The sequence below is a fragment of the Balaenoptera musculus genome, chromosome X, assembly GCF_009873245.2.
Source record: "Balaenoptera musculus isolate JJ_BM4_2016_0621 chromosome X, mBalMus1.pri.v3, whole genome shotgun sequence".
NCBI classification, from domain to species: Eukaryota; Metazoa; Chordata; class Mammalia; order Artiodactyla; family Balaenopteridae; genus Balaenoptera; species Balaenoptera musculus.
In genome coordinates, this window is record NC_045806.1 from 97326075 (window position 1) to 97348778 (window position 22704).

Sequence of the window (22704 nt, forward strand, 5' to 3'; positions counted from 1 at the left end):
ACAGGCTCTGGGCACACAGGCTTCAGTTGTCGTGGCTCTCGGGCTCAGTAGTTGTGGCTTGTGGGCTCTAGAGTGCAGGCTCAGTAGTTGTGGCGCACGGGCTCAGTTGCTCCGCGGCATGTGGGATCTTCCCAGACCAGGGCTCAAACCCGTGTCCCCTGCATTGGCAGGCGGATACTTAACCACTGCGCCACCAGGGAAGTCCCAACATTTTCATCTTTCTTTGCACTGTGAATCGTGCTTAAAGAAGGGGGAAGCCTTCAGTCGTTTCTCTCCAGGAAAGGAACAAAGCCTTCCTTGTTCTAGAAAATTAACAGATTTACCTGTGCCTTTGAACTACACTAGTTTTTGGCTTAAAACGTATTCAACGCATGTGGCGCTTGATGTTTTTGACAAGTGTGTGCAGTTGACTTCTGGCACTTCATTTTTGGTAGCAGTATTGAAGTACTTGTTTAGCATTTTAAAACTCAAGCCTAGTTTGCCTTATCACCTATGGGGGAAAATGTAGATTACCAGAGTATAAAAGAAGATAAATATGCTTATGGTTGTGACTGATTGAAAATTGTGAATCAACAACATATTTTCGTTAATAGATTTTCCAAGAGGTAAAAAGCAGCGATATTGCCAAAACCTTCCGCAAAGCAATCAACAGGAAAGAAGGGATCTGTGCTCTGGGAGGAACTTCAGAGCTGTCCAGTGAAGGAACGCAGCATTCTTACTCAGGTAAATAGTTTCACATGTGTTAGGTGAACACAGTGAACTAAGTAGGTTGCCTGCTATAATGTCAAGGAGAGGCTCTAGAAACACATTGCCTCCTAATTAAGAATACAGTCGAAGTCGTTGTGACCTATATTTGGACTTGGGACTTAATACTTCCCATAAAGGCATTACAGGTATTTATTGTACGGCTTTATTAGCTTGTAAGAGCCATGATACAATACGTGCACAGATAGGCTTTATTACAGCAGAGCCCTACAGTAATATAAATAGGATTTTTTTTAAAGATTGATTGATTGATTGATTGATTGATTGATTGATTGCTATGTTGGGTCTTCGTTTCTGTGCTAGGGCTTTCTCTAGTTGCAGCAAGCGGGGGCCACTCTTCATCGCGGTGCGTGGGCCTCTCACTATCGTGGCCTCTCTTATTGGGGAGCACAGGCTCCAGACGCGCAGGCTCAGTAGCTGTGGCTCACGGGCCCAGTTGCTCCGCAGCATGTGGGATCTTCCCAGACCAGGGCTCGAACCCGTGTCCCCTGCATTAGCAGGCAGATTCTCAACTATAAATAGAATTTTGTAACTAACTTCTAAGGATCAGTTAACCCTGCTCTATTCTTTTTGTTTATTTTATATAGCTCCTAACAGCCACTGTGTTGCATTCACTTGTCTGGGTTTCCAAAGAGGATAACAACAGGCTTGTGAAACATTAACGTACAGCTCTCCTGAACAACTATTTCAGGCTTTAGAGTCAAATATTTAACCTAGAGTATGAACTAATGTCTTCTTATTTCACATAATTTTAGAGGAAGAAAAATATGCTTTCGTTAACTGGATAAACAAAGCTTTGGAAAATGATCCAGATTGCCGACATGTCATACCAATGAACCCAAATACTGATGACCTGTTCAAAGCTGTTGGTGATGGAATTGTGCTTTGGTAAGATTTCCAAAAATAGTCTTCCATGTAATTGACATAGTTGTTTCTGGATGCTTGATGGATTCGTCTCGGGGAATAGCTAGAATTGAAAATTGTCTAGGTTCTGCCCAATTCATCTCTAGGTCTGTCCGTGAAAGTACCACTAAAGGTGAATCTAAAACTCAGTCATTTAGACCAGAGACCTCTTCCTAGAGAAGCTCTCAGCTTCCAATTTCTTCTCATCACTGAGTAAGCTAAACATTACAACTTAGTTGAACTTTTTATGTCAGCATCTCTTTATGCTCAAGTACCATCGGTCCCAAAAGAGAAAAACAGGCCACTCATCACTTTTCACTCTCCAATTACTTATTTCTGAAAAATGCATTCGTCACTCCTGCTGCCCCAGACCCAACAGTGTCTTGGCAGAAATGATATAAGATTATCAACAGTTTGTCAGTGAATGCAACTCTTTTTTGAGGCAGTGGCGTACAGTGGTTAAGAGCATGCTCCATAATCAGTCTGCCCGGTTCCTATTCAGACTCTGTCACTCAGTAGCTATGTATCAATAGCTGCAATCAAGACACTGACCCCTTTGAACCTTCCTACACTGTTGGTGGGAATGTAAATTGGTACAGCCACTATGGAAAATACTATGGAGGTTCCTTAAAAAACTAAAAATAGAGTTGCCATATGATCCAGCAGCCCCACTCCTGGGCATATGTCTGGAGAAAACTGTAAGTCAAAAAGATAGATGCGCCCCAATGTTCACAGCAGCACTATTTACAATAGCCAAGACATGGAAGCAACCTAAATGTCCATCAACAGAGGAATGGATACAGAAGATGTGGTACATATACACACTGGAATACTACTCAGCCATAAAAAAGAATGAAATTATGCCATTTGCAGCAACATGGATGGACCTAGAGATTGTCATACTGAGTGAAGTAAGTCAGACAGAGAAAGTCAGATACCACATGATATCACTTATATGTGGAATCTTAAAAAAAATGATACAAATGAACTTATTTACAAAATAGAAACAGACTCACAGACATAGAAAATAAACTTATGGTTACCAAAGGGGAAAGGGGGAGAAAGAGATAAATTAGGAGTTTTGCATTAGCAGATACACACTGTATATAAAACATACTATATATAAAATAGATAAACAATAAGGTCCTACCATATAGCACAGGGAACTATATTTAATATCCTGTAATAAACCATAATAGGGAAGAATTTTTTAAATAAATAAAAGGTACTTGACCACTTTGCATTTCAGGATCCATCCATTATGATCCCCATATTATTGTACTTGCCTCACAGGGCTGTTGTGAGCTTTAAGTGACTATATATAGAGCACTTAGAACAGTGCAATGGGTATATTTCTGATGACAGTGTACAATATATGAAATTCTTTTTTCTTTCAATAAGGTCATTTTGGTTGTTTGAAAAGCTGATTTTAAAAATGTGAAATATCCCCTTACTTGCCACTTATAGGCTGTAAAGAGATATTCCCGATATGTTTTAATATAGAGACTCATATGGTACTATTTATTTAATATTTAAATTTTGCATGGAAAGAAGCATGGTTTTCCCTATGCAGAATAACTTGTTTTAGGGCAGTATTATAAACATCTAAAATGTTAGAGTCTAACTCCAAATTTTACCAAATGAGATTCTTCCTAAGTCAGATTCTAACCTAATTAATATAACTTTTCTTTCTCTCTGTATTATCACTGTATTTCCAGCACCAAATATAGTACCTGGTACATCATCTAGGCATTCAATAAGTATTTGGTGAATGAAAGAATCTCATGCTCAACTAATTTTACCTCTTTGTAGATAAATGGTCATTTTAATTGTGCATTGTATAATCTAGAAGAGAGATTCAGTTTCAATGTGCGATATTATCTGTTTTTAACATTTATTCAATAAAGGTTTTTTTAATATCCGAGTAATTCATTCTTCTAAAAGAATGTGGAAGTTACAAAAAATTAAATAAGACAGTATGCCCTAATGCCCAACTCAGAAATACTCAACTACTGTAAATACTTTGGTCTTTTTTATTTGCATTTTTATATGTATAGTTTTTTGAGATCAACATGATAAAAGTCATATGTTGCATTTTTTTTTCAGATTACATGAGAGACATGTTATAATAAGCCTTACAGTATTTGTGTATATTAAAGATTATTTTAAAGTAAGTCAACTCATTTCAAAATTTGTTTCAGTAAAATGATCAACCTTTCAGTTCCTGATACAATTGATGAGAGAGCAATCAACAAGAAGAAACTTACACCCTTCATCATTCAGGTATGTACCATTCTCCCCTCCTTCCATGAAACTACTATTTGAGGACCTGTTCTACAGACCATAGGCTCTGCACTTTTCATCTTCTCATTTAATTCTTATAACAAGTCTGAGTTGAGGATTATTTTCCAGATTTCATAGAAAAGAGAAACTGAGACTCAGAAAGGTTTTTGAGCTGTACTGACGTTACTGCTGGAAGTAAAGTTCAAATCCAGGTCTAACTGCAAAGCCCTGTGTTCTTTTCATTACATTTTGTGTTCAAACATACAGAAATAAGCAAAAACATTTAAGCTCTTAATTAATTAACATGCTTAAAGAACAAAGGGCTTTTATTTTCCATTTAGTGAGTATTAGACTGTTAGATAGCAAAATTCCCTCAAGCAAGAGCATCTCTTGGGATGTGGAGATTGAGAACTTCTAGAACTCTCAGGTGTATTCAATAGACCTCTCATTTAGGCATTTTTAGAAATACGACACTTAACCCATATGGATATACTTACTCTAGTAACTCAGCCTTTCCCTTTAGTGTCAGTGTCCTTAAGAAGGGACCAAATAAAAATACTGAGTTAACTTCCCCTGTAAATCTGAAAAAGACAATAACAATGAGGCTAGATTTGTTTTAGCTATGCTTTTTTAAAAAAATATATTTATTTATTTATTTATTTATTTAGGCGGCGCCAGGTCTTAGTTGCGGCACGTAGGATCTTCATTGAGGCATGTTTAGTTGTGGCACGTGGGCTTCTTAGTTGTGGCATGCGGACTCGTAGTTGTGGCATGCATGTGGGATCTAGTTCCCCAACCAGGGATCAAACCCGGGCCCCCTACATTGGGAGCGCGGAGTCTTACCCACTGGACCACCAGGAGAGTCCCTAGCTATGCTTTTAACACCAAAGCCTGGATATTGCTTTTTGTGCATCACGTGTGGGTAAAATTAAGACATAATTTCCTTGCTGAGTGTTATTTTCAGTGAAGGGAGAAATAGACTGCAAAAAAACAGAAAGGTCAAGAAGCAAGTGTAAATTGGCTGTCTTGCAGGAAAACTTGAACTTGGCACTGAACTCTGCTTCTGCCATTGGGTGTCACGTTGTGAACATTGGTGCAGAAGATTTGCGGGCTGGGAAACCTCATCTGGTTTTGGGACTGCTTTGGCAGATCATTAAGATCGGTTTGTTTGCTGACATTGAATTAAGCAGGAATGAAGGTAATGGAACACAGTCATAATTTTGAAAGTCGTTTATTGGTTATTTTTTCTAGTCATGCAGACTGTCATGCTTTCACTTAATTGAGGTGATTAGATGATAACTAGAATTAAACATAAGGTAATGTTATAGTGTTATTCAGGAAAACAGCCTAATTATAACTTTCTTCTTTAGTAGTAATTAACATTTGTCTGGCACTTTAGAATTCATTTCACAGTAAAGGCACGGAAGCACAGAGAGTTTAAGGAACTTGCCCAAAGTCCCCAAACTTGATATGCATTCTTTTCTGCTCTGACCACACAGTCCCCACCCCATCACCACCCTCAGCTCCACTGCTGCACACCATCTCCTATTATTTTCCATACCTTTTCTATTCTATCATAGATTTAGGCCTCTTCAAAACTATTCTAAATTGCCCCTGGTGGTCTCATGTTTCCTGAATTAGCAGAAGCATCATTCTTATAGGATAGGTTTTGATATCACATCATAGACTTCTAGGATGTATAAGCATATGCAATACAATTGTCCTGGGGTGCTCGGAAGTACTACATTATCCTCTCCTTTTGAAGTTTACAATATTAAGCATCACTCCAAATATTCACATTTTCTTCTGGAACTCACCATATCAATCCTCAGTTACTTTGGGGGAAGAATATATACTGGGGGTTCTCAGTATTTCAGGGTCTCACAATGCCTGTCAACAGTCTTATTTTGCACATTTATCCAAGACTTTATTACACTTACACTTTCAATCCACTCAAAGGGGCCCATATTTTTTTTTTTCTTCAAGTTCATTCATGTTATATTTATTTATTTATTTATTTATTTATTTGTTTTATGGCTGTGTTGGGTCTTCGTTTCTGTGCGAGGGCTTTCTCCAGTTGCGGTGAGCGGGGGCCACTCTTCATCGCGGTGCGCGGGCCTCTCACTATCGTGGCCTCTCTTGTTGCAGAGCACAGGCTCCAGATGCGCAGGCTCAGTAGTTGTGGCGCACGGGCCCAGCTGCTCTGCGGCATGTGGGATCTTCCCAGACCAGGGCTCGAACCCGTGTCCCCTGCATTGGCAGGCAGATTCTCAACCACTGCGCCACCAGGGAAGCCCCCAAGGGGCCCATATTTAAACAAATAAAATTTTTCTAATTGCTGGCCTCTTCAGAGCAGTGTTTGTCATGTTAAAGGAGTTGAAGTCCATTGAAAAGGAAAGGAAGACAACAAAATTAAATTACATTGGCTCATGTAATAAATCAAATGATTTATCTTTGACAAGGTCTCAGGTGCATAGATACCAGGCTGTTTAATCCTTTCCAGCCTTTGACTTGGAGATGGGGAGCAGAAAGAGGCTTCTGTACAAGTAAGAATGTTGCCTCTTCCCTTGCTTAAATCCCTCAGTGCCAGAGTGACATGGCATGAAGCAGAGTCCATGAAAGATGAAATTTGCCTGTTAGAGGTATCGCTTAGACCTCTTTGGAAGTCAGGCAGTTTCAGTCTTCTTGTTCAATATAAATCTCCTTTTATCTTATGGGAGGTAATTACTGCATAAGGACTACACAACTTCTTCATAAAACAGTGCTTGAATTTAGACAGTGCTCTGTACAGACACCCAAGCTTCTACCTGTTACCTCTGGGAATATTTATCAAAAAACCCTTGGCTTCTTCTAGGCATTCAGTTCAACAACAAAAAATTATTGAGCAGCCTTTACATGTTAGATGCTATAGAAAATGCAAAGTTGAATTCTATTCCTTTAAAAATAGGTTTAACACTTCAAGAGTTAATTAGTTATACTTAAATATATATACCATGGGGTTTGTATACTCATTTAATCAAAAGGTTAAGTAAAAGGCTCCAAAATTTTAAACATACTCCCCCAAGTCTCTGATTTTCGTATTACTTAAGAACAATTTATGTAAATATATGACATAATGTGAAAATGTTCAACTTAAAAGCTAGAACTTAATTGGTATTTGGAATGTGAAGAATAATAAAGAATATGTTATAATAAATGTTTGCTGCGTATTCTCATAATACAACGTTTCTATCTGGATCATAATTATCTACTTTTATTTATCTTTGTTATTAGACTGTGAGTACCTGAAAACCAGGCACTAGGTCACAGTACTTTTAGTACCTCTATTACTTACTTAATAGAGTGTCAAAAGACTCAATAAACTTGTAATAACTGTTACATGGAATATATTGGTTGTGGCTTTTTTCCTTGTAGCCTTGGCTGCTTTACTTCGAGACGGTGAGACCTTGGAGGAGCTTATGAAATTATCTCCAGAAGAGCTTCTGCTTAGATGGGCAAACTTTCATTTGGAAAACTCAGGCTGGCAGAAAATCAACAATTTTAGTGCTGACATCAAGGTAACTGTGCAGTTATCGACACTTTGGAGGATATAATGACTCGGGAGATTTCATGCCAGCTTAAAGGAGGGGTCATTCCTATGAGTTTATCACCCAGCCTTGTTGCCTCTTGGCCCTGATGGTAGATTTCAGTAGAGAGATGGAGCCAAGTAAGGAGAACTACACCAAGTCTAGCTTTCATTTTGCAGAAAGGGGTAAAAAGTATCATATTATAGTCCTAACATTTTCTATTCTGCCTACTGTTCGACATGGAGTATGAAAGGACCGGCAGTCATGACTCTTCTGTTGCTAACTGCCTTTCCCATGCCTCAGTGTACCTGTTAGTAAAGACCTAGAAGAGAAAGGGCCTCAGGATTCCCTGTCCCCTTTCTTATTTGGCTCCTCTTCTGTCATGTGCTCCCTCCTTCAGGCGCTGAGTTCTTGAGGGTAGTTACATACTTTTATTTATGTCTGTGTCTCCTACCTCAGCCCCCGCCCTTGCATTACTGCCCTCCTACTAAAGCCCACCTCTAACACAACACCTGGCACATAAAAGACCCACAAAGATTTCTTGCGTTGAGTTGAATTTTGGCACTCACTGCTCATCATGAGCACTAGGGAAAACTCGCAAGGGCGGGAGACATCGGTAGCGTTCATTTACCACACGTTGCCTTTGGCATCTCGGGGAGAGAGGGCCAAAATCACCACAGCAGATATCTTGGCATTCTCATTAACTAACTCGGCTCTCCAAAATCCAGATGTTGGAACACAGGGAACAAATTCAAGGATCTTCATCAGATGTCACTGGCCAATAGGGCTATGAAAATAGTCTGTGACCACATCAGTTTATTCAGTGGTGAGAGAAAGTAATGGGATATATTTGCATTACTGATTTCATCAGTGAAAATTAAGGATGGCCCCAAAATTATAAAACCAACTGACCCCACCTCTTCTTTTAATTTATGCAACATGCTTAGCCAGCTATATTTTGCTTTACACATTAGATACGTTCCCGAAAACCATTCATAAATGTATTTTATGTTCAGAGCACATAATTTAAATGTATAAAAGGGAATCTTATTTACAAATGAATATTTTTTTAAAAAATATTCTGCTTTGAATATTTTTAAAAAGCAGAGGATTGTTAGGTAATGTATGTTCAAGTTCAAATTTTCACCTGTACAGCCCCTTTTCAGGGTAGTAAGTACAGACTCTGTGGAGTCTGCTCTTTACCCGTCTTTCTCAAGTACATAGGGTTAGATTACGAATTGTTTCTGCATCTTTAGTAGGTAATTGTAAGCGAAAGCACTTTCACAACTGTAATGCACTACTCCTTGGAAGGAGATAACCCCTATGCCTACTAATGGTATGATCTGGGTTTGCATTCCATGAATTGCTCTGAAGTGGCTTTCACTCACCTGATTCTCCCCAGTCTTAGAATCGTTTCTGGCGAGTGTATCAAACTTATTGGGGTGGTTCATTTAAGATGCAGCTTTCTGGGCAGCTCCCAGAGATCTGTGCTTGGTAGGTCTGAGGTTGGATCCAGCAATCTCCATATTGAACAACTTCTCCAGGGGATTAGGTTGCACATAATCCATAGGGTTTACACAAGAAACATTCCTTTATAATCTTTCTGGACTGTCAAGGCCCAGTAATGGAAAACTATCATGGCTGGGAAGGTGATCTTCAAATATAACATGATTAAGGAATCTTCACTCCAGTTCCTGTCCTCTGGTACAATTTAACATGTGTGTTGAAGACCCTCATAAGTGTTTGCACTTGGTACAGTGGTTTTCACGTTTTGTTCTGGGCAGTGTCCACACAGCCTGAATTCACCCAGCGCACACCCCGTATGAGCAATGCCATTTTGTTTTAGGTATTGGGATTCCAAGTGAAAGTGTTCAAGTGATGAAAGAGTTCAGAAGCTTAAAACAAAGAGAAGCTTGTTTGGTTAAATATATTCAGATAATTAAGGGTTTAATGTTATTTCACCACCTCAAGTGTTACTCGTTGTAAAATTTTTGTCATTTAAATACATCTTTAACACAGCTAATCTCTTCTCCATACGTTATGGTATATACATATTATGCTTTGTAGTGATGTAACCTGTTTATTTTTTCTTTCCCTATGCTTCCTGGATTTCTCCTGTCCTACTTTTCTCCTGCTTGTTTTATCTATCAAGCTTATTGACTTCAGTAACTCAGTGAAGGTACAGAACTAGTTATGTGTTTACTAGCATTATTGTATTGATGACTTCAATAAATTGTAAAGTCATGACAAAATCCAGTTCATCCATATTCAAGGCAGACCTAAGGCCAGATAAGTGGACTTTTCTGGGGAAAGGAGCCGTTAAATTAGAAGATAGAGATTTGTGTCGTACATTCTCACAAAATCCAACGCGAGTATCCTTCCAAACATGGGACAATAGGATACATTCATTCTTTGTAAATGTGATCTCACTGACATTTTCAATTCATTTGTAGGATTCCAAAGCCTATTTTCATCTTCTCAATCAAATTGCACCAAAAGGACAAAAGGAAGGTGAACCACGGATAGATATTAACATGTCAGGTTTCAATGTAAGTATAGGTGTTCTTTTGAATTCTATAAGCTTACAAAGTTGTTGTCAATTTCTTATAAATAACAAGAATTTTTATAATTGCATGTTATGGTGTTGGCAATTTTAAGCATTATTTTAAAATTTATTACTGTAGGTGTAATTCAGAGGCAGAAAGATGCTTTGATTTATGTTAATAGTTTATTAGTGAGTTCTGTAATTATGGTGGCATTGGTTCATATGGATGGCATAAAATATTCAAAGCAAGTGTGGGGAAATAAGCACTAGAGACTCACCTTTTCCAAGTATTTGGATTATAATCACAGTGATAGATTTAATGACTATATATTCATATATGCATCTGTAATATTCCTGTGTTGAGAGTAATGTGAGTATGTTTACAAACTCCTGATCCCTGAAATCCAGTTTGGGGAATTACTGTCACGGAACATGTTCCCTGATTACATCACTTATTTGTTCAATGACCTTGGACAAGTTCCTTCCCGAAATTGGATTTCACTTTGTTCATACATGAAGTAAAGAGTTGGCCTAGACTATTTAGTCCCAACTTTCTAGGATCCTGTTGTTGTTAGTACTCATTGGATATGGAATGTATTCTACTGGTTTTTAAAAATCCACATTTCTAGCATATTTCACAGTAGGATTGAGTGGATTACACTGGCTAAACCACTTATGCTGTCCTTATCAGAACTGAATTTGTAACTGACTTGTAGTGCTTATATTTCTGTCTGTTTTTAACTGTGAAATTCTTCAGTTCAGGTCACTCTTGGCATGAATGAGGGGCCCTCTTGTGCACCAAGGGAGCTGTCTGGGATGGCTAGCCAGGTGATTTTATGCCTGGGTAGATGGCACCAGTATACTGATTCTGATTCTGGTACAGCTCTTCTCCAGTCACTCCTCCCTAGTTGATCTTAAAGCACTCCCTTCATTGTCTTTTACCTCCTCAGAATCCTTCAAGGTTTCCCCATTGACTCTAGAGTTCAATCCGAAATGTTCTGCTGATCATGTAAGGCCCTGCTATACCATCTTGCTCCATCTCTTCCGGCCAGTGCAATTTCCCACTACTCTGTACCCACCACACACACACTCATTTTACCTCTGAGCCTTTCCTCTTGCTTTTCCCCTTGTTTTTCAGTGTCCTTCATCTTTTTCAGTCTTACATCTTCTTTAGGGATATATATCAAGTTTCCTCATGATCCTTTGTAATTCCTCCCTGCCCCCATACTCCTCCATCCCAGGCAACCACTGATTTGCTTCCTTTCAGTTTAGTTTGAATTTTTGAGAATTTTATGGAATCATACAGTATGTACTCTTATTTTATCTAGCTTCTTTCACTCTGCGTAATTATTTTGAGATTCATCCATGTTGTTGCATGTATCGTAAATTCATTCCTATTTTATTGCTGAATAATAGTCCAGTGAATGGATATACTATAATTTGTTATCCATTCACCTGTTGATGAACATTTGGATTGTTTCCAGTTTGGGGCCATTACAAATACAGCTGCTCTGAACATTCATATACAAGTCTTTGTATGCATATACGCATTCATTTATCTTGGGTAAATACCTAGGAGTGGAATGGCTGGGTAGTATGGTATGTGTGTGTTTAACTTTTTTAAGCAGCTGCCAAGTTGTTTTCCAAAGTGGTTGTACCTTTGCACATTGCCGCCAGCAGTGCGTGAAAGTACCAGTACGTCCACATGCTCACTGACACCTTAGTGTGGTTAAACATGAATCATTTTAACAGGTGTAGAGGTGTCTCATTGTGATTTTAATTTGCATTTCCCTAATGGCAAATGATGTTGAACATCTTTTCACGTAGTTATTTGCCATCCATATATCTTTGTTTAAACACTTCACCCATTTTTTTTAAACATCTTTATTGGAGTATAATTGCTTTACAATGGTGTGTTAGTTTCTGCTTTATAACAAAGTGAATCAGTTATACATATACATATGTTCCCATATCTCTTCCCTCTTGCATCTCCCTCCCTCCCAGCCTCCCTATCCCACCCCTCTAGGTGGTCACAAAGCACCGAGCTGATCTCCCTGTGCTATGCGGCTGCTTCCCACTAGCTATCTATTTTACATTTGGTAGTATATATATGTCCATGCCACTCTCTCACCCTGTCACATCTCACCCCTCCCCCTCCCCATATCCTCAAGTCCATTCTCTAGTAGGTCTGTGTCTTTATTCCCGTCTTGCCACTAGGTTCTTCATGACCTTTTTTTTCCCCCTTAGATTCCATATATATGTGTTAGCATACTGTATTTGTTTTTCTCTTCTGACTTACTTCACTCTGTATGACAGACTCTAACTCCATCCACCTCACTACAAATACCTCCATTTCGTTTCTTTTTATGGCTGAGTAATATTCCATTGTATATATGTGCCACATCTTCTTTATCCATTCATCCGATGATGGACACTTAGGTTGCTTCCATGTCCTGGCTATTGTAAATAGAGCTGCAATGAACATTTTGGTACATGACTCTTTTTGAATTATGGTTTTCTCAGGGTATATGCCCAGTAGTGGGATTGCTGGGTCGTATGGTAGTTCTATTTTTAGTTTTTTAAGGAACCTCCATACTGTTCTCCATAGTGGCTGTATCAATATACATTCCCACCAACAGTGCAAGAGGGTTCCCTTTTCTCCACGCCCTCTCCAGCATTTATTGTTTCTAGATTTTTTGATGATGGCCATTCTGACTGGTGTGAGATGATATCTCATTGTAGTTTTGATTTGCATTTCTCTAATGATTAATGATGTTGAGCATTATTTCATGTATTTGTTGGCAATCTGTATATCTTCTTTGGAGAAATGTCTTTTTAGGTCTTCTGCCCATTTTTGGATTGGGTTTTTTTTTTTGTTATTGAGCTGCATGAGCTGTTTGTAAATTTTGGAGATTAATCCTTTGTCAGTTACTTCATTTGCAAATATTTTCTCCCATCCTGAGAGTTGTCTTTTGGTCTCGTTTATGGTTTCCTTTGCTGTGCAAAAGCTTTTAAGTTTCATTAGGTCCCATTTGTTTATTTGTGTTTTTATTTCCATTTCTCTAGGAGCTGGGTCAAAAAGGATCTTGCTTTGATGTATGTCATAGAGTGTTCTACCTATGTTTTCCTCTAAGAGTTTGATAGTGTCTGGCCTTACACTTAGGTCTTTAATCCATTTTGAGTTTATTTTTGTGTATGGTGTCAGGGAGTGTTCTAATTTCATACTTTTACATGTACCTGTCCAATTTTCCCAGCACCACTTATTGAAGAGGCTGTCTTTTCTCCACTGTATATGCTTGCCTCCTTTATCAAAGATAAGGTGACCATATGTGCGTGGGTTTATCTCTGGGCTTTCTATCCTGTTCCATTGATCTATATTTCTGTTTTTGTGCCAGTACCAAACTGTCTCGATTACTGTAGCTTTGTAATATAGTCTGAAGTCAGGGAGCCTGATTCCTCCAGCTCCCTTTTTCGTTCTCAAGATTGCTTTGGCTATTCAGGGTCTTTTGTGTTTCCATACAAATTGTGAAATTTTTTGTTCTAGTTCTGTGAAAAATGCCAGTGGTAGTTTGATAGGGATTGCATTGAATCTGTAGATTGTGTTGGGTAGTAGAGTCATTTTCACAATGTTGATTCTTCCAATCCAAGAACATGGTATATCTCTCCATCTATTTGTATCATCTTTAATTTCTTTCATCAGTGTCCTGTAATTTTCTGCATACAGGTCTTTTGTCTCCTTAGGTAGGTTTATTCCTAGATATTTTATTCTTTTTGTTGCAATGGTAAACGGGAGTAAACACTTTACCCATTTTAATTGCATTGTTTGTTTTCTTCTTGTCAAGTTTTGAGTATTTTATATATTTTGATTGAATACAAGTCCTTTATTGGATATGTGATTTGCAAATATTTAGTCCCGGTGTTTTTCACAGAACAGACGTTGTTAATTTTGACAAAGTCAGATTTAGTTATTTTTTTCTCTTATGAATCATGCTTTCGGTGTTGTATCTAAGAACTTTTAGCCTAACACAAGGTCACAAGCATTTCTCCGTATGTTTTCTCCTAGAGGTTTTATAGTTTGGGGTTTTACATTTAGTTTTACATTTGGGTTTTAGATTTATAGTGTTGGGTTTATACATTTGTGTGTGTGTGTTTGGGGTTAATTTTGAATATGATGTGAGGTATGGGCTGAAGTTCTTTTTTGCATATGTATATTTTTTATTTGATTATTTTTTGTTTCACTATTCTACAGTATATTTATTTGAATTTTTTAAATTTTTGACTATTTTAAAGCTTCCTTCTATTCCAATATTATCAATGCTTTTTGTTTAGGAATGCCAAGATTATCAATAAATAAGGGATTTTAAAATAAAGATGGTAAATAGCATAAACCAGAGGCATTGAAGTAACAACTGATAGGTTACAAGAAATAAAATAGGCTCTATGAGAGGAAGTCACTAGGCTCACAGAGAGTCCTGAAGGAAGGCTGAATCCCACTCAATTGCCCATCTGCTCATGGTTACTGATTGCTCTGCAGATGGTAACAGAGAAGGGTAACACAATAAATACACATTGTCCTGGAGTCCCAGACAGTCAAGGCACCTCACTGGAGATTAAAAAACTAAAGATACCATCACCCATTAAAGACAGAGTTAAGACTCTCAAAGTATACAATCTGCATGCACCATGTTGGTTTAGAAGTAACATTCCTCAAGTTCCCTTTCTCTCTTTTTTCCTCCCAGTTATAAAATCCCTTTTCACATGACACTGTTTTCCAGAAGAGCTACTTTTGCCCTGGGGTAGACTGGGGTGGAGATGTCTGTTGTAGCTGCCAAGAGCAGTCTGGAGGGCAGGTCACTAGAAACGAATAATCCAAAAGCAACTGTTTCTCCTGCAGCTCCAGGAGGAAGAACTTTTATTGGTGGGAGGTGGGAATGGTGAGCACCTGGGAAACTATTTTTACATTGGTCTGAAATCATCGGATCTATATAACTTTAAAATCTTCACCAAACCGTATGTTAGTCAAGAGATCAGCGTGCACCTTTCCAGAAGAAAAAAAAGGCAAAATGGAGAAGAAAAGTTAGGAGTCCTAGGAATTAGTTGAAAGTAAGTATTTTTTTACAGAAATGGAAAACTTTGCTTCCCGGGTGGAAAAGTAAAATAAAACAAACAAAAAATAGTTGAAGAGAAAAACTACAATTTAAAATATGCAATTTAAACCTGAAATAAAATTATCGGAACCTGGTATCCCTGATTATTATTTTTAAAATATTTTCTCATAATTCCATCATCTTTTTCAGCCTTACACCTTCTTTAGGGCTTAATTTAGAAATCTGAACAGGTTTTGCTTTTTTCTTGATGAATTTTGCCATGAGAGATGTAATCTCAATTGAGTTAAATGTATTCTGTCCTTAGATATATGATCTGGTGCCATCTAGGGTATTTCCAAGGTACTGCATATCCAGCACAGCCAACTTTTTTTTTTTTTTTTTGCATTCAAAACAATAATATAAGTACCATATATTGACTAAGAGAAAACAGAATTGTATACCCAACCTATCATTGTAGGAAAACATTTCTGTATTTTTAGTATGGTCTTTTAAAAAAATGTCTTCTTATTTTACTTCAACAGGAAACAGATGATTTGAAGAGAGCTGAGAGCATGCTTCAACAAGCAGACAAATTAGGTTGCAGACAGTTTGTTACCCCTGCTGATGTTGTCAGTGGAAACCCCAAACTGAACTTAGCCTTTGTGGCTAACCTGTTTAATAAATACCCAGCACTAACTAAGCCAGAGAACCAGGATATTGACTGGACTCTATTAGAAGGTAACTAAAGGTTTCTTAAATTATGTTTGGGACTACAGAGTAGAAATACATAGGCCACAGTGATTTCATAATCTTGACTTTAATAAGTTTCCTTATCCCCCTTAGCAGCTGTCTGCTAGAAGTAGTCCCAAGGGCTGAGTAAAAAGTGGCAGCTGATAGAAAGGAATGATACAAGGGAACTTTTAAAGTAAGCTAGCCTAGGGTCACTTAGTTTAAGGCCACTTAGTAAACCAATGTTTTATTTTAATATTTTAGAATTAGGCCACTTTTTAAACCTCTCACCAGAAAAATGCCTATGTGCATAAAATTTACACACATTTCCATAAAATTTATAAATTTACAATATTTATGTTTCATTCTTCCAGTCAGACTAACTGGCCCCAGTTCCTTTCACACTTAACCTACTCAAAAAATAATAATAATGCATGGTAATTATTCGTTTAAGTTCGGGAAAGGCAGAGTTTACCTTTGCCAGATTATATATGCATGAAGTATAGTACTTAAAAATTAACAAATGTAAATAGTAGTTCATTGCATGTCTACTATCATTACTATAAAATCTTTAAATTTTGTGCTTTTGAAGTTTCAAATAATTTGTTGCTCTAATATAGGCATGTAAAAGGAGTACATATATGTAGCTTAGTATTTGTTAAATGGGTAGAGGGAAGATGTAGATTAATATGAGTACAGAGGTTTATACGATACGACCCTAGCAAAATTTTAAAATAAAAACTAAACTGATAACATCAGTTACTTTAGAGGTATGGGGATTTGGGGAGATACTGGAGAAGGATTAGACAGAGGAGGAGATTATAAAAACTTCATACACCTCTAAATTGCTTAACTGGTTATTAATAAGGCTGTATTCTTTACTTTTAAAATAAATTCATCCAGTTTAAAAAAGAAGCATGTATCTAGAGAGAATGTATTTAGAGAGGCTGCTTAGAGACTCACAATGGAGAAAAAGCTCTAGATCTGTAAAGAAGAAATAAAATAATCTTATATGTGGGTTGATGTTATATGCACATATACAAGGTATTTAATGAATATATAAACATTGTGAATATTTTTAATAGGAGAAACTCGTGAAGAAAGAACCTTCCGTAACTGGATGAACTCTCTTGGTGTTAATCCCCATGTAAACCATCTCTATGCGTAAGCCTTCCTACTGCTATTGTAAACAGTTATGAACATCATGAATGGACGCTACACAAATAATTACAGCTCTAAACCTTTCCTAAATGTTAGTTTGTAGCATTTACTTATATTGGAAAATGTTGAGTGGTGACTCCCATTTTCATTTCCAAATACACAAAAGCCCAGATTATTTCTTTACATGATCATTAACATTAAGTGAAAGAATGTATAAATGTCTTTCTAACACCGTAGGGAACAGATACTTTATATTTTGAAACAGACCAGAGAGTGCCTTAAGCAGACCATCCATGATGCCTTGAAGCCTTTGTACTCACTGTTCTCTCAGCCTGGAATGTTCTTTTCCACATCTAATGCCTTATTCCCTTGCTATATTCAAGCCACTGATTCAGATCTTGACCACCACCTACCACTACCTAACCCCTAACCTCGTTCTTTTTTTTTTTTATAGCAATTAAATACACCCCAAATCATATTATCCATATACTTGTTTATTCCCTCTCTCTTTCTCCCTCTCTCTCTTTCTCTCTCTCTCTCTCTCTGACTTTAAAGGCTAGGGATTTTTGTCCTATGTGCCCAGCTTCTAGAACAGTACTTTTCAAACAATAAGCTCTCAATAAATATTTTTAAGAGAATTGGATGGTGTTAGCTCTATTTTCAGCACAGATTGATTAAAAATATAGGAGTCTTGGGTATTATCTATGGTTTTATATATCTTGTTTGACAGTGTAGTGTTACTGTTTTTAAGGAAACATAGGCCCAGCTGTCTGAAAGCATTGATCAAATTCTTTTTAAATCATTAGTGACCTGCAAGATGCCCTGGTAATCTTACAGTTATACGAACGAATTAAAGTTCCTGTTGACTGGAGTAAGGTGAATAAACCTCCATACCCGAAACTTGGAGCCAACATGAAAAAGGTAGATAATTAGGTTGCTGCACATACTTCTTACAGACTTTTAATTCTCAATTTGTTTCTTTTGTTTGGGAAACTCGTTGGCTCTGAGCTTCTTAAGGAAAGGAACTGTCTTAGTTTTGTGCACATGTGCATATACAGATTAAACAAGTGAAAAATCTTTTAAGCATTTGCTTTTGTGTGTTTGCAGCTAGAAAACTGCAACTATGCTGTTGAATTAGGGAAGCATCCTGCCAAATTCTCCCTGGTTGGCATTGGAGGGCAAGACCTGAATGATGGGAACCAAACCCTGACTTTAGCTTTAGTCTGGCAGCTGATGAGAAGGTATGGTGCACAATTTTAGCTGTTTAAGCTTCACTATAATACAGGTCTGTGATCTAGTCCTTATTATTTTTAAGCAAATGTATCAATGACTACATCTTTGAAATTTCTGTGTTTAGACTCTGAAGTGAGCTTAAGTAATGAATATATGTTGGATGGCCAATGAGAGATGGCTTCTTGAAAGTGAGGCAGCAGAACTGTGACTATTTCCCTTTTTTCATAGGAAGCCTGACAGACAGACTTGAGCCTCATTTAGTGTCGGTGAATAAAAATAGCAAAAATTATGAATATCCCATGTATATATTTGAGAAAGATCTCTTAACTGTAATGCTGAAAAGCATTCATTATAACTGGGTACCAGCCAAAGCACAGCTTATTTTAAGTCCTTACCATGGTTGGACTAGTACAAAATGAGACTGCAGTAGACTGTTGGGCTTACTCATTAAAGGACTGAGAATCTTCCCCCAACCAGTGCAAAAGGCAGCTCAATGGCAAGCCACTACTACTTGAAATGTTGGTGTTTTTTTTTTTTTCATACAGTGCAACTCTCTTTCCATGAAATCTAAACCTAAGGAGAAGAAATTAAAGATAAAGCATCTTTCTAATTGAATTTTTTCTCATGAAGTAGATCAGGACCTTTTCTTCTGCTTCTTCTTTTAGATATACCCTCAATGTCCTGGAAGATCTTGGAGATGGTCAGAAAGCTAATGACGACATCATTGTAAGCTGGGTGAACAGAACATTGAGTGAAGCTGGAAAATCAACTTCCATTCAGAGTTTTAAGGTAAGAATTCCATGTTTGACTATTGAACATTGTTTGCTCTAGAAAGTATCTATAATTTGGAAGGCTAGCTTTTGGTTTCTTTGTGAGTGAGAATCATTGTTGGGCTAATGGCGTGATTCTTTTTTAATTCACTGGACTTTGTTTCTGGCAGCTGTATATAGGTAATCCACGTTAATTTGTACCCATTGAAATTCTCAGATGTATTGTCCTTTTACCCTAGGACAAGACGATCAGCTCCAGTTTGGCAGTTGTGGATTTAATTGATGCCATCCAGCCAGGCTGCATAAACTATGACCTTGTTAAGAGTGGCAATCTAACAGAAGATGACAAGCACAATAATGCCAAGTAAGGGTTGCTGCATAATATCCTGGCAAGAGCACAGATCTGCATTCTCATTCAGGTTCTGCCACTTGAGAATGATGTCACCTGGGGGAAACCTCTTCTAGCCTCAGATTCCTCATCAGTAAAATGGGATCAATAATACTTACCTTGGAGATTTTGAAATGAATAAAATCTGTAAGAGCCTAGCGTTGCACCTGACCTAGTAGGTAGGTGCTCAGTCAGTCGTTGCTTTAGTAGATTACAGAAATAATGTATGTTTTAATGCAACTTAGCTGCAAACTCACAAGGGAAAGATGAGCTAAGAATAACCATGCCTTTGATAAGAGTATTCTTCTGTCACACTCTTTTAACACACATTATCTAGTGATGTCTCTCTTACTGTGCATAGACCACTTTACTATGTATGTTGAGTTTATTATCTTGGTCCCTTAAGTGGGTAGGATGCTAAACCCTCAGGTGGAACTGTGCCTTGAAAGTTTCCTGCATTTCAACAGTATTGAGAAGGTCTTTTCCACCTGTCTCTTCCCTTCTCCAAAGACCTAGACTGTGATCTGGTTTCACGGGTAACCCATGAAAAGTTTCCCAGTACACACTGAAAATCAGCCCCCAGCAGGGCTTCACAGGATAGCTAAGAAACATTACTGCAAAACTTCGTGGTTAAGCACGTCATTCCTGCCCTCCTTAAAAAAATATTTGTAGCGTAATATGATAAAGATTTAATATCCATAATTTATAGAGAACTCCTGAGGCTTCTTTTTCCAGATGCTTGATCATCTTTAAAGATTCCTGTTACAGAACACCTAGAAATGCCTTGTGTATTAATTGAGGAGAGCGCCTGCAAATTTCCCCAGCTGGACACGTCAGTTCTTTTCTCTCTTCCTTTCTCTACACTTCCCATTCCTTGCTTCGGCCACTCTGGCCATGTACCATGTAGACTCTCTCCCCTCCCTTGAATATTTGGAAGTATTCACTGCATCTACCAACTTGTATTTTGCATCTGGCATAATTTTTTCCACCCCAAGTCTCTAAGATCTCATGAGAGTTACTATTATCTTATTACATGCTCAACGAGAATATCAATCTGGGTAATTATATATATATTCTAGAAAAATATTTTTTTCATATCAAATCAGTGCTCCAAAATTATTTCTCATTTTATATTGTAGAAAAGGAGTGAATAAATATTATCAGCCCCAAATAGTAGAGCTTAAAAATCTGGTGTCACTTATGAGTGACCTCACAAACAAAATAAAACAGAAAACAAAATAACGAAAAATGAAATCATTCTGATTTGAACTTCCGCTATAGAAGTTTTGTGTCCCAGATAAATGATTATGTAAGAGGAAATAGATGTCTCATGTTGTGCCCTTGACTGACCAGAATTTCACCTTAATTTTTGTTTCTTCCAAAAATAGGTACGCAGTGTCAATGGCTAGAAGAATTGGAGCCAGGGTGTACGCTCTCCCGGAAGACCTTGTGGAAGTAAAGCCCAAGATGGTCATGACCGTGTTTGCATGCTTGATGGGCAGGGGAATGAAGAGAGTGTAAAATAACCAATTTGAATAAAAACAACCTTGCTCCCAAGTGCATGATTAGCAGGTCAGCAATTTCCAGGTGAAGTGCTCATGGCTTAAGGAACCGTTGGTTACTTAAAGGACTTTTAACAAGACTAAGCTCATCATGGGAGCCCTCAGGGGAAAGAGTTTTAATAACAGCAACTCCTCTTTCCCTTAGTCAGGGTGGATTTGTCAGGCCCACCTGAAATGTGCTCATAGCCAGATCATTTACTCGCTCCTCCTAGATCGCTGCCCTTGACGTTTCCCATTGCTGTATGTATTTCTCTCTGTATCTGTTTCCCTCTTAGAATGTCCACCTCCTGGGACTTGCTTAGATGATTGGATATGACTATTATTAGACAATAATTCTGCTTTTCATTCAGTATGCTAGTTCTTATTCAAGAACTGTGGTCAGAGGGTATTTGGATATGAGTATCCTTTGCTTATCTCTCTAGTACTGAAAATTTACGGAAGTAACTGGCTGTGTAGAATGTAATAGAAGCTTTTCATACTCTTTTATTCTTAAAAATCAGTATCTTTTTACAGTATTCTTTCTACATGATCCTTTTTTGTACATTTAAGAATATTTTGATTACATTAAATAAGACTGCTGATTTTGCTACTTTTTTTAAGGGGTCTTCAAGTAAGTAAAAAACATACATTATAGGTAGAAGAAAAATGTACCTTGAATTTCCATCTTCCCTCTCACACCGAAGCTGTAAACATTTGACATATTTTGTCTTAAAACACTTGGTTCAATATATGCTTATTTGTTTTAAAACCTGTATCATCAAACTCTCTCTTTAGATTTAAAATGCTGTTGAATATGACACTTTTGAGGAGAGAGTGGGCTCAGAATTTAGGCAGGATACGGTAGGCCAAGTATGCTAAGTGTATAATAAATTTTCTAATTTTACACCTAAGACAAGGAGATGTGGTCACTAAAAAATAAACATATATGTAGGACTTAATGTACTCTTGCTTTGTCAAGCTGTTTGCTATAGTTTTCAAGATCACAATGTTACTCTAACTCTGAAAAGTGATGTAATCTGGTAGCAATGTATTAGTTCAAATAAAAGCATTTACATAATAATTAGTCTCTTCATGCTTCTGTCCCTTAGTAGTATGCCAGTAATGTTTGCCAGGTTTTTTTCTCCAATATTCTAACTCTTTTTCTGGTGTACTTTATAAAATGATGTTTATTAAATTTAAGCTTTTGGAGCTGAATTACAGGGGCTGACTGAGGTAAGGATACGATCAGTGGGGTAAGATGGTTTTCTCCAACTTACCAAAATTTCCTTATCCAATTTCTCCCTTTTTCTTTCTTTTCCATCTCATTCACTCTTTTCAATGTTTGATTTTATACAGAAGATCGAAACAGTGGGTATCAGAACAGCCAGGGAAGAGAGATGGCTTATGTTAGGTTTTCTCAACCTCATCACTATATGGACATTTTGAGCTGGATAATTCTTCGTTGGAGGTGGGAGGGAGCTGTCCTGTGCATTGCAGGGGTTTAGCTCTATCCCTGGCCTCTACCCACAGATGTCAGTAGCACACCCCCAGTGTGTAGATCGAATATGTCTCCAGACCTGGCCAGATGTTCCATGGTGGGAGCAAAATCATCCCTAGTTGACAACCTGTTGTTTATGGTACCATTTCAAGGTTTTGTGTGAATGAGTAATATGAAATGTCCTTTGAGGAAGTGCATGGTGATACTATAAAATATTTTGTATTTATAGTCTAAG

General features: G+C 37.6%; 1 protein-coding gene across 5 annotated transcripts in view; it reads left to right on the forward strand.

Annotated features, from left to right (window-relative positions):
* Nucleotides 1-22052, forward strand: part of PLS3 (plastin 3) — a 90348-nt gene extending 68296 nt beyond the window's left edge. For all 5 annotated transcript variants that reach the window (XM_036839848.1, XM_036839851.1, XM_036839852.1 and 2 more), the window contains 13 exons: nucleotides 594-723; nucleotides 1521-1653; nucleotides 3870-3951; nucleotides 4984-5149; nucleotides 7366-7508; nucleotides 9971-10066; nucleotides 15692-15887; nucleotides 16964-17042; nucleotides 17846-17960; nucleotides 18147-18280; nucleotides 18938-19061; nucleotides 19282-19406; nucleotides 20819-22052. In XM_036839848.1, the coding sequence (XP_036695743.1) occupies nucleotides 594-723; nucleotides 1521-1653; nucleotides 3870-3951; nucleotides 4984-5149; nucleotides 7366-7508; nucleotides 9971-10066; nucleotides 15692-15887; nucleotides 16964-17042; nucleotides 17846-17960; nucleotides 18147-18280; nucleotides 18938-19061; nucleotides 19282-19406; nucleotides 20819-20951 (1656 nt within the window). In that variant the 3' untranslated portion in view covers nucleotides 20952-22052. The remainder of the gene's footprint in view (nucleotides 1-593; nucleotides 724-1520; nucleotides 1654-3869; nucleotides 3952-4983; nucleotides 5150-7365; nucleotides 7509-9970; nucleotides 10067-15691; nucleotides 15888-16963; nucleotides 17043-17845; nucleotides 17961-18146; nucleotides 18281-18937; nucleotides 19062-19281; nucleotides 19407-20818) is intronic.
* Nucleotides 22053-22704: the final 652 nt, after the last annotated feature.